Genomic DNA, 12,387 nt, shown 5'->3' on the forward strand with positions numbered 1-12,387 from the left:
ATAATGTTGATGATCAAATAGAAGAAAATCTATAGGAGTTAAGGAATATATTGTTAAAAATAGAATAAGTTTAGAATATTATAAAGGTTGATTGTTTAACAATAGAGAACAGTACAGAATAGTTAATATGATTCTAAGTGAAATACATGTAGTCTATACATTTGAAATAAACAAAAAGACATTGAGTCCTCATAATGACAAAAGTCTTGTTTTGGAAAATAATATACATACATTATCACATAGGCATTACACACAGTAAAAATCTGATAATTTTTTTCTAGATAAATAGAGACTAATCAAGTAGCTCAACAACACAAGTGTCTCAAAAGAGATTTTAAAAATGAGTTAGAGATAATGGTTTTATATAGTATTACTTGTGAATATTTTAAAAAACTAGATATAGAGAAAAATTTGAATGGCACTTAATAATAAGTTTAAGATTATTTTACCAGATATTCTAACTTAATTACTGATTGGGATTTCCGATTGGTTGAAGGAGGACAGATGAAACTGAAATGCAGATGAATGATGAAACTTAAAAATAGAAACAATGAAATTCATGACCTATAATTCACTCTGAAAATTTTTTTAAAATGTTTGTTTTCTATTGAATATACAATACCAAACACCCAAAGCAGTGTGGTAACTGACTGAATGAAAAGAATATTACTGAAGTTGATAGAGATAAGTATCAAAAACATAGATATTGTTGATATGTAAAGAAAGTGTATCTTACTACCAGAAAATTAAGGTGACATGTGAATGTGGTGGAACTGTAACTAAACCTTGTCTTAAAAAACATTTACAAACAACAGTTTATTAAAATCTTACAGCTGCTCAAGAGGAAATAATTAAAATAATTTCAGGTGAGGAAATGATTGCTTATATTCACTGTAATTCAGTTCATGTTTTTTCTTATGTGTACCATTTATAAAAAAATATTACATTCATTTTCTTACATTCACCTTTTTTGAGGAAAAATTTTATAATAATTGTGTATCATAATAAAAAATCTATTTCTTAATTTTTTCTAAGTAAGTGTAAAACATGTTTTTTTAAATGAAAATAAATGAGTTAGCCCTGAAAATTGGACCATAGTAGATGATAAGTGTAGGTTCTAGGTAACTTTTTCACAAGATGGAGAAGCAAGGCTTTGCTCGTAAAGCTGTTTTATCAAAACAACAGCAATACGGCTGCTGCTCTTCCCACATATCGAGGCATTATAGGAATACAGAAGGTCCATGTTCTGCAGCAGGACTGAAGTTCTGCAGCAGGACTGAAGATGATGATTGGGGTTCAAGTTAACAGCGATTTGAAAATTGCTCTAGGGGACGCCGACGGCCAATTGCGCCACAAATTGCAGAAGAAGTTGCCATTGTCATGGTTGAGAATCCTAGACACAACATACGATCTTCAAGCAGTATACTACTGTGTCATAACCGCTGTACATTCCATGTTCAACCGTTTGGAAAGTTGCAACAGTACCTAAACAGCATGTCATACGAGCAAACCAGATGCTTCTTTATGTGCGGTTACTCGTACTTTCGGTACTGGGACTATGCATAGCTCTGTTTAAAAAGAGTAGCTCCATGTAGTCATAGAGTCAAACCGCACAGTCTGCTTTCATGCCTCGCCGTTAATTCGCTGCACGTAATAACCTGTAGCTGTGATCCTGCTGTCAAATAGTCTGTGCATTGGCTAGAATTGCGAGTTAATAAAATACACAGAAATGCAAAGTAAAAGTTAAACGAATAATTCAATAACATATTTTCTATTGATACAGGCGACAGAGAATTGTTGAATAATATTTATTCAAGAAAGGGGATCTCAAATAAAGGGGAAGTGGTCCTACGATATTCAATTAAAATACAGGCACAAAATAGTCTTATCAAAAGCAGAAAAGTTACGTTGTGAGCGTTACGAGAATGGTAGCAAAATCCCCAAACTAAACAGTCACCAATGTGCCTCCTTCATCCGGGAGGGCGTTGGTCGACGCCCAAAGCTTGCAGTCTCCAACAATTTCCACAAAATTGTTTTTCGTTGAGGCATTTCAGGCCATTAGCCCCAGAGGTGCAGATCATGTTTTTCCGTCAATCACTTTCTATTTCTGACACTCGTATGAAAGTGCTATTTCCTGTTACAACTTTGTTCTCTAACGAGTGTTTGACAAGACCAGGTATACTGGGAAAGTGGATGGGAAAGTGCCTGGGAAAGTACCAGCTCTGACCACAAGCCACTTTAGATAGATTAAGAAATGACCAAGTCAGAAGCTACAGGCTGGTCAAAGCCTCCCTCCACCGGATGCCAGCTTTGACATGCCCAACATCAAGAGGACACTATGGTACTGCTGCAAGATAATATTTACACAGTGCGAAACTGCCATGATGTCTTCAATTACTTCCTATGGTGCCATGGCAACTCAGATGTATGATCACCATAGTATAATACTGCCTGCACCAGCCTGCAAAGAAACATGATTCCGATCAAGCAACACGCCTCCATTAATCCATAGTCCAATCTCAATGAACTTGTGTCCACTGCAATAACGCAATCGTAATTGATGGTGTCATCGAGTCAACGTTGGAATATGCAGTAGTCTTCAACTCTGGAACCACATATTCAAAGAAGTACGCTGAATGGAGTGCTTTGAAACACTTGTGCCCGCACCTCCATTGTACTCTGTCGTCAGATCTCCCACAGATCGCCGCCTATTCTGCTTAACAGAGCGTCCAAACATCCTGTCTCTGATGAGATGTGGACGTCTGTCCCTACGCGTCGTTTCACCGTCCTTCAACCAGTTACCTTACATACTCACGACAGGAACATGTAAACAGACGACAAGTTTTGCTGTTTCAGAGATACTCTTTCCCAATCGCTGGCTCACAGCGAGCTGCTTCTTGCCGAGGTCACTTACATCAGCGAATTCCTCCACTTGTGGCCCGTATCACCCGATAGATTCCGTATTCGTTTCTACCTGTATTTCAACCTTTCCTTACCATGCCGCGTGCTCCCAGTCTCACTAGGCAGCACTCAGTCCCTCTGTGGGCGGTGGTCATCATGTTTCGGCTCATCAGTGGATCCTCTCATTTCTTCTTATGGTCACCTGTTGGAGATAACCCTGGTCAATATTCGAACCTCTTTTTCACATTTCCCCACTGTTTACGTTGTATGAGTGGTTTACAGCCAGCAGTGCATGCTTTGGTGCGGGAATACCCTCCACAGCCTTAACGATGACGTATCGACTTATCGGCAGGTGTTCGAGCCGCTGGGTGTGCCGGACATGCTCGAGTTCCTCTCGCAGTCGGGGTGCCCCGAGGACGCCTTGGAGGAGGCTGGCCGGCGCCTCTTCAAGGTCGACCTAGAGACGGAGTCGCTAGCGGAGGTTGTCGCACACGCCAAGGAGCTGCACGTGCCCATCGTCTTCGAGTAAGTATGTGTGGTTTTGCAATTAAAATAGTTCTGCTGAGTTTCTATACTGAAAATAATTTAATAAAATCGAGGAGGAATGCTTCGCTGAGGTAGAAAAAGACCTGCTAGATATGGGTATAACACGAATGGCTATCCCTAAAAATACTCCACAGAAAGAAGAATATCCATGATCATTCTGCTTTCCAAGAAAAGATACAACCAAAACTAGCAAAACTAGCAAAACTTGGACTGACAAGAGCGCTATCGACAAGAGATCGTGAGGTGATTCCATATTTCTAGGTTTCCAGAAGGCTTTTGACACCGTTGTTAGCGTCTATAGCTGAGTAGTCAGTACAGATTATTGCCAGGCAGACGACCCCCGCTCGATTCCCGGTTCAAAAATGTCCAAATGTGTGTGAAATCTTATGGGACTTAACTGCTAAGGTCACACTACTTAACCTAAATTATCCTAAGGACAAACACACGCACCCATGCCCAAGGGAGGGCTCGAACCTCCGCAGGGACCAGCCGCACAGTCCATGACTGCAGCGCCTTAGACGGCTCGGCTAATCCCACGCGGCTCGATTCCCGGTAGAGCGAAGGATTTTTCGCTGGTGGGAGGACTCGTAGGGGGTGTATTGAGCCTTGCGATGCCAGCTGACGAGCTACATGACTGAGAAGTAGCGGCTCTCCGGTCTGGAAAATGACCGGGAGAGTGGTGTGCTGATCACATGCTTCTCCATACCGCATCCGCAAGGCAGACAAGATACAGCATACCTTGGGCCCTTGGACCTTCAAGGCCTGTACAAGGATCTCGTTTTTTTTCGTTCCTCACAAGTGGCTTCTAATCAATTTCCGTGCCTGTGGAGTATCGTCTTGGTTATTCGACTGGATTTGTGAGTTCCTGTAAGAAAAGTCACGTTGACCTCGGTACCACGGAAGAAGACACGAAGTTCTTTCCTGTTTTATTTGCTTTGCTACCACACAAAAGTCAAAATGCGTATGAAAGACCTTTGCTGGATTGAAAAATGCGATGTCAGGGTGGTCACAGTGCAGTGCTAGACTTTGAAATCACTATTAAGAAAACTATGAAAACAGTGTTCGCTTATGCATTTCTTTCCGGTAGCAATTTTCACTTCAACCAACGCCTGTGGAAAAAAATACAAGAACTGAGATCAACGGAGGAATATAGGGATAGAGAAGAAGTTCGACTGTTTTGCAACTTTTATGCTGCAGTGGCACAGCTTCCTCCAAACAATGTCGATGAATGACGGGATGTCATAAGGTGAAACTGAAGTGATATCTGAAGAGACCAAGGAAGTGTTATAGGCCTTGTGCTATACGTAATCCACATAAACAACGTAGTAGGTAATCTGAACAGCCATATTGGGTTGTTTGCAGATGTTACTATCGTTTACTATATAGTTTACTATATAAAAGAGCAAAGCGAAATGCAAAATGATCTACACAAGATATTTACATCACACGAGAAATGGCAATGTAAAAAATGTGAGATCATCCACATGAGTACTAAATAAATTCTGTTAAATTTCGGTTGCACGATAAATCACACAAATTTAATATTCAACTAAAAGCCTAGGAATTACAGTCACCAACAATACTGTAGAACATCCTCAATACTGTACTTTTTCTTTTATATACTCTAAGGCAAAAAAAAAAAAAAACGACGCAACACGAAATAACTATGCAAAGAGGGCCCAAAGTGATATTCAACAAGGTATCGACGGAAAATACAAAACTGTAAACTTTGGCGGCCGATGGATGAATGTGTGAAGATGCAACGTAGTTTCACCGCTCAGCTGGCAAGGGTGGTAAACAGGGAACATGTCGATACCAGGGCCTCATTCCGTGTACTCAGTTGGATAGCAACTACGCCTCCCAACTAGGAGCGTGAACAATATAAGCAGATGTCAGCATTTGAGAGAGGACGTGTAGCTGGGCCCAAAGAAACCGGTTGGAGTAATCGACATATCGCTTGATGTTTGAATAGAAGTGATGCCACAATCCGACGATATTGGCACATATGGGTGAACCACAGCCGAACACAGCTTCAAGTAGGAAGCGGTCGACCAGAGAGACGACAAAACTTGAGAACCGAGGAATCGTCCGAGAGGCAATCAGAGCCCCGAATTCATCATTATCAGCGAGCCGACTTGCAACTGGTGCTTCAGTGACCACAATGGCTCACAGAAAGAGGCTGAACTCCCGGCGCCCCTTGCGACCACTACTATTGACCTCTGTACACCAACAAGCTCGTGTGCAGTGTTGTCGGGCACATCTGACCTGGAATCTAATTGACTGGAGTATAATTGTCTCCAGTGAAGAATCCTGCTTGTAACTGAGCCCCAATGACCAGCGAAAACGTGTCTGGAGACGCCCCAGACACCAGTGGGATATGAACTCGACTGTCGCCCGTCATACGTCCCGATAACCAGGAGAGATGGTCTAGGGTGCTATTTCTTTCCTTAGCAGGACCCGTTTGGCTGTCATTTGCGGCACTCTTACAACACAGCGGTACATCGACGACATTTTACTCCCTGTTTTGTTGCCCCTCATTTTAAGCCATCCTTGGCTTACATTTCATCAAGATAATGCACGCCCGCATACAGCGAGAGATTGTGCTATTTGTCTTCGTGCACTAAATGAAACTTTATAGCTCCCTTAATTCGCCGACAGATAGTGCTTAGCTCTGCCTTTTGTCGTTGCAGAGTTTTAAATTCCTAAGGTTGTGGTATTCTTTTTGAATCACCCTGTATATCGAGCAAGCAGTAAAGGAAACAAAAGAAAAATTCGGAGTAGGTATTAAAATCCATGGAGAAGAAATAAAAACTTTAAGGTTCGCCGATGACCTTGTAATTCTGTCAGAGACAGCAAAGGACTTGGAAGAGCAGTTGATCGGAATGGACAGTGTCTTGAAGGGAGAATATAAGATGAACATCAACAAAAGCAAAACGAGGATAATGGAATGTAGTCGAATTAAGTCGGGCAATGCTGAGGGAATTAGATTAGAAAATGAGACACTTAAAGTAGTAAAGTAGTTTTGCTATTTGGGGAGCAAAGTAACTGATGATGGTCGAAGTAGAGAGGATATAAAATGTAGACTGGCAATGGCAAGGAAAGCGTTTCTCAAGAAGAGAAATTTGTTAACATCGAGTATAGTTTTAAATGTCAGGAAGTCGTTTCTGAAAGTATTTGTATGGAATGTAGCCATGTATGGAAGTGAAACATGGATGATAAATAGTTTGGACAAGAAGAGAATAGAAGCCTTTGAAATGTGGTGCTACAGAAGAATGCTGAAGATTAGATGGGTAGATCACGTAACTAATGAGGAAGTATTGAATAGGACTGGGGAGAAGAGAAGCTTGTGGCACAACTTGACAAGAAGAAGGGATCGGTTGGTAGGACATGTTCTGAGGCATCAAGGGATCACCAATTTAGTATTGGAGGGCAGCGTGGAGGGTAAAAATCGTAGAGGGAGACCAAGAGATGAATACACTAAACTGATTCAGAAGGATGCAGGCTGCAGTACGTTTTGAGAGATGAAGAAGCTTGCACAGGATAGAGTAACATGGAGAGCTGCATCAAACCAGTCTCAGGACTGAAGACCACAAGAACAACAACAACAGGTTTCCTTCCTGTTCTATTCGGGTATTTAAGGCGGTGAGAATAACATGCTTCTAATCTTATCTACGCGGTCGTTACTGGAGCGTTACGTATGAGGCAGTGGTGCATTCCTAGCTTTCTCACTCAGTACTGGTTGTTGAAACTCTGTAAGCAGGCTTTCGTGGGATATTTGGCGTCTATGATCGACTGTCTGCCAGTTAACGTTCTTCAGAATTTCCGTGATTCCCTCCCGTGTGCCAGACAAACCGATCGCCATTAGTGAACCCCATGCTGGATCTACTTCCCTCACATTAGAACAATATTCTAGGATGCACCGCCCGAGTACTTTGTAACCAATCTCGTTTCTAGACCAAGTACATTTTGGCAGTATTCTACCAATTACTCCAATTTCTCACTTGCTTTATTTACGATTAAGCTTATGTGATTGCTCCCTTTCACATACCCTCAAATTGTTACACTGAGGCATTGGTATGATATTTTATTCCAGTTGCGACTCACTGATACTGTTGTCAGGATACTGTGTTTTTGTGTTTTGTGAAGCACTCGCTTCTTCATCTGAGAACATTTAAATCAAGCTGCTGATCACTACACCACTTTGATATCTTATCAAAATCTGCTTGAATACTTACGTAAGTTTTTCATATAGTCCTTCCTTACAAACATCTACATCATCTGCAAAAGTCTGAAGCTAACATTAACACATATTCTGCCAGATCATTAATATGCAACATGAACAACAATGGTCCCTACACATTTTCCTGGAGCACGTCTGAAGTTACTTCTATATCCATCCAAGATAAAATGCTGCGTGCTTCATACGAAGAAATCCTCTAATATCGTTAGCACCCCAAAAAGTGATCGAAGAATTTACCAGTGGATCGCCGCCTCAGTCTTCCATCTCCTGGAACTCACCTCCATTACACTTTCGCTACTCTCATGATTACACCTTTCACTACATTTTATTGAATTTCTTTGTTTTTCTGTCTCTGCTGTTAATTCCCAACATATGTCTTCCTGCTGCACGCTGAGCAGCCCTCCCGATCTGAATGTTTTTCACATTAAAAGATTCACGTATCATTATCATAAATCATACTGACGATCGAAACGATTGTGACCACCTGCTTAGCCGGCCGCAGTGGCCGCGCAGTTCCAGGCGCTTCAGTCTGGAACCGCGCGACCCCTACCGTCGCAGGTTTGAATCCTGCCTCGGGCATGGATGTGTGTGGTGTCCTTAGGTTAGTTAGGTTTAAGTAGTTCTCAGTTCTAGGGGACTGATGACCTTAGATGTTAAGTCCCATAGTGCTCAGAGCCATTTGATCCATTTTGACCACCTGCTTAATAGTGTGTGGATTCGAACAAGCCGCTAGATATGTGGCACTAGGTGTCTACCCTCGGTTCACACTATTGCCATAAATTACAGTCCAGCAGTTTGTGGCATGGAGCTGGCGCCCGATTGCGTGTTTCTCATCGGATTCAGATCAGATGAAATTGGTGCCAAGGCACCAAAGTCGGTTCACAATCATGCTCCTCAAACGTCTGTAGCACGGCTGTGGATGGGCGACATGGACAGTTATCGTGCTGGAAGATACCGCCATCGTCAGAGAAGAAAGCAAGCATGAACAGAAGCAAGTAGTTCGCAGTAATGTTCATGTACTCCACAGCTGTCATTATGCCTTCGATTACTTCCAGTGTTGACATGGATGCGAAGGTGAGTATCGCCCATGACATACATAGAGTCATTACTTAGTTCTTGTTTGGAGCAATTTGGAAGAAGCTGCCAAGTGAAGTATAGCAGTAGCAACCACTGGTCAGTAAGCGCACTTGGTGACATGTATGTCACAATAACATGTACACAAAAGAATTCCAAGATGGACTAGCTGTACTCAGCAAAATACAGCACCAAGCAACAGTAATAGCCAGAGTGAAGAGGGCAGTATCACAACACCAGGGCAAGACTCATGTTATGAGCTACGTGACGAGGTGTGGGGCTTTAGTGTAACAGGTGAACCCCAGAGCCACATAGCTGTGGATTTTGAGGCAGTTCCGTTTCAGAGTCCAGCAGCACAACCATGACTCCAGGTCGATGCCAGACAATAAGAGGACTGGCCACCTCCAAGCTGCAGCCATGGATTCGAGACCAGGTCAGGCCAGCCACTGCTATCACTGAGCTTCCTTGCGATGCTTACTGCCACAGCACTGCTGTCGTGCCATCTGCGCAAGGCACCATCAGACTCCTGCCAGAGAGCAGTGGGTCATGTCCCATGCACGGCAGTCTTCCTTCGCCTAAGCAGTGGACGTCGTGGGGCCAGAGTTTGAGCGTCCACCACTGCAGAACCAAATCGCAGCACAACACAGGGCGTCGCTGACGTCAAGGCCGTGGCCCACTGATAGGACACTGACCGTCACTCTGCCCGACGTCTGCATCAGGGGATGCTAACACTGCCAATTGTCGGCATGGTGTAAGCCGATGCTTACGAACCTTCTCCGGGCTGAGTCGCAAGAGTGGAGCGAGTCTGCCACACATTGCTAATGATGTAATGTGTATCTATCTACTGGGCCGCACCAGGAAACAGCCCCACCACTCATCCTACCGGATGCTGCAGGCATTTATCACACAATCCTGAACCCATCGACCAGCGTCCTTGGCACGGCGCATGTTTCGAGCAGCCATTCTTCTGGATGACCGCGTATCCAGGCACGACCATCGACCTGGTGTAACAACAAATGTAATTCATTCGACCATGCGATACGTTTCCATTGTTCCACGACTTATTCCCCACTGCAGTTGTGACTGACTATGTGATTAGGTCAACAAGGGAACACACGTTCTGTGGTGAAAAGTGAGCTGCGAAACGCTAGTGCATTGTACTCTGTCGCCATACACCGTCGCCTTTCTTGCTTTACAGACCTGGCAAGCCTCCGACCTCAACGTACTGTGATGAGGTGTGGATGCTCACCTTGTCACCTACTCGTAGCTTCACCGTCCTTCAATCACTTTCCGTGGATGCTCAAGGCAGTAGCATACTGACAACCAACCATCTTCGCCGCTTTCCAGATACTTTTGCCCAGTCACCAAGCCGTAACAATCCACTCTTTGCCAAAGTCGATTATGTCATTATATTTCCCCCTCGCAGCCTGTATTGTCTTTAGAATTGTTCCCCATTCATCTCTGTATCTTTTGTATATCTTCCGAGTCAGATGCCAGCAACGCCATAAGGCGGCATTTATTCTCACGGTGAGGAATGGCCGTAGTGTCTTAGATCAATGTAAGTGTTGTTATACAGAGCTTGCAAACTTTCAGTACATACGCACTCAGCAGGCCACCATAGGGCGCATGCCACAATACCTTGTACCACTACTAGTCATTTACTTTCCTGCCGGCCGCGGTGGTCTAGTGGTTCTGGCGCTGCGGTCCGGAACCGCAGGACTGCTACGGTCGCAGGTTCGAATCCTGCCTCGGGCATGGGTGTGTGTGATGTCCTTAGGTTAGTTAGGTTTAAGTAGTTCTAAGTTCTAGGGGACTTATGACCTAAGATGTTGAGTCCCATAGTGCTCAGAGCCATTTGAACCATTTACTTTCCTGTTCCACTCGTAAATAGAACGAGGGAAAAACGACTGTCTATATGCCTCCGTATGGGCCCTAATTTCTCGTATCTTATCTTCGTGGTCCTTACGTGACATGTATGTTGGTGGCTGTAGAATCGTCCTACAGTTTCTAAATTTTCTTGATAGTGTTTCTCGAAAAGAACGTCACATTCCCTCCAGGGACTCCCATTTGAGTTCCTGATGGAGGTCCGTAACACTTGCTTGTCTTTCGAATCCGCCGGTAACAAACCTATCAGTCTGCCTCTGAATTGCTTCGATATCTTCCTCTGATTCGACCCGGTACGGATCCCACACACTCTAACAGCACTCAAGAATAGGTCGCACTAGCGCCCTACTGCGGTCTCCTTTACAGATGAATCACACTTTCGTAAAATTCTCCCAATAAACCGGAGTCTACCATTCGCCTTCCCTACCACATTCCTCACATGGTCCTTCCATTTCATATTGCTTCGCAGCGTTATGCCCAGATATTTACACGGTGTGTCTGTGTCATGTAGGACACTACTAATGCTGTCCCAACATTACAGATTTGTTTTTCTTACTCACCTTCATTAATTTACATTTTTCCACATTTTAGGCTAGCTGCCAATCATCACATCAACTAGGAATTTTGTCTGAGTCATCTTGTGTCTCCTGCCACAATGACTCAAGTTCGAGCCGGCCGCAGTGAACGTGCGGTTCTAGGCGCTTCAGTCCGGAACCCCGCGACTGCTACGGTCGCAGGTTCGAATCCTGCCTCGGGCATGGATGTGTGTGCAGTCCTTAGGTTAGTTAGGTTTAAGTAGTTCTAAGTCATAGGGCACTGATAACCTAAGATGTTAAGTCCCATAGTGCTCAGAGCCATTTGAACCATTTTTGAACTCAAGTTTGAGACTTGGGCCGCGCGGGATTAGCCGAGCGGTCTAAGGAGCTGCAGTCATGGACTGTGCGGCTGGTCCCGGCGGAGGTTCTAGTCCTCCCTCGGGCATGGGTGTGTGTGTGTGTTTGTCCTTAGGATAATTTAGGTTAAGTAGTGTGTAAGCTTAGGGACTGATGACCTTAGCAGTTAAGTCCCATAAGATTTCACACACATTTGAACATTTTTCGACACCTGGCGGTACACCACAGCGTCATCAGCAAACAGCTGCAGATTTCTACCCACCCTGTCCGCCAGATCATTGATACACATACAGAATAATAGCGATCCTATCACACTACCATTGGACACTCCTGACGATATACCCTTGTCTCTGATGAACACTCGCCGTCGAAGACAACATAGCGGGTCCTGTAAATTAAAAAGTCATCACCAAAATGGATGTGGTTGGGACGCGATCGATGTACACATATTATTGCTTTGTTCCCTTAGTTTAATGATCTAAAGACGAAACCTGAAGCTACTGACACTTGTTTTGCTGATATGAAACCGCGTTGCCTCACTCCTTCACTCCTCTTTCAGTTTTCAATTCCCAGTTATCCTAACGACATCTAATGGAAAGCTACAAAATTGACGTACATGTGTAACAATTTATGAATAGAATATTATACTGCTAAGATGATGAGCATACATCCTGAAACGCCTTTTAAAACTCTTCATTACAATTGCTAATGTTCTCTCTTTACACAGCTGAAACTTTTTCATCAAAGAAATCACAAATGCAACCATAAAATAGTAAGAGAGGCACATGGATCTCCTTGGGATAACGAGAGAGAGAGAGAGAAGCCTTAGAGCCGCTTAGTGATTTTACT

At 43.7% G+C, this 12,387-nt stretch overlaps 1 protein-coding gene across 1 annotated transcript in view; it reads left to right on the forward strand.

Moving 5' to 3' along the window:
* Positions 1-12,387, forward strand: part of LOC124622570 (galactoside alpha-(1,2)-fucosyltransferase 2-like) — a 105,192-nt gene that overhangs the window by 37,810 nt on the left and 54,995 nt on the right. Inside the window, exon 3 of the mRNA XM_047148318.1 lies at positions 3,254-3,426. Within this exon, the coding sequence (XP_047004274.1) occupies positions 3,254-3,426 (173 nt within the window). The remainder of the gene's footprint in view (positions 1-3,253; positions 3,427-12,387) is intronic.

The sequence above is a fragment of the Schistocerca americana genome, chromosome 7, assembly GCF_021461395.2.
Source record: "Schistocerca americana isolate TAMUIC-IGC-003095 chromosome 7, iqSchAmer2.1, whole genome shotgun sequence".
Taxonomy (NCBI): domain Eukaryota; kingdom Metazoa; phylum Arthropoda; class Insecta; order Orthoptera; family Acrididae; genus Schistocerca; species Schistocerca americana.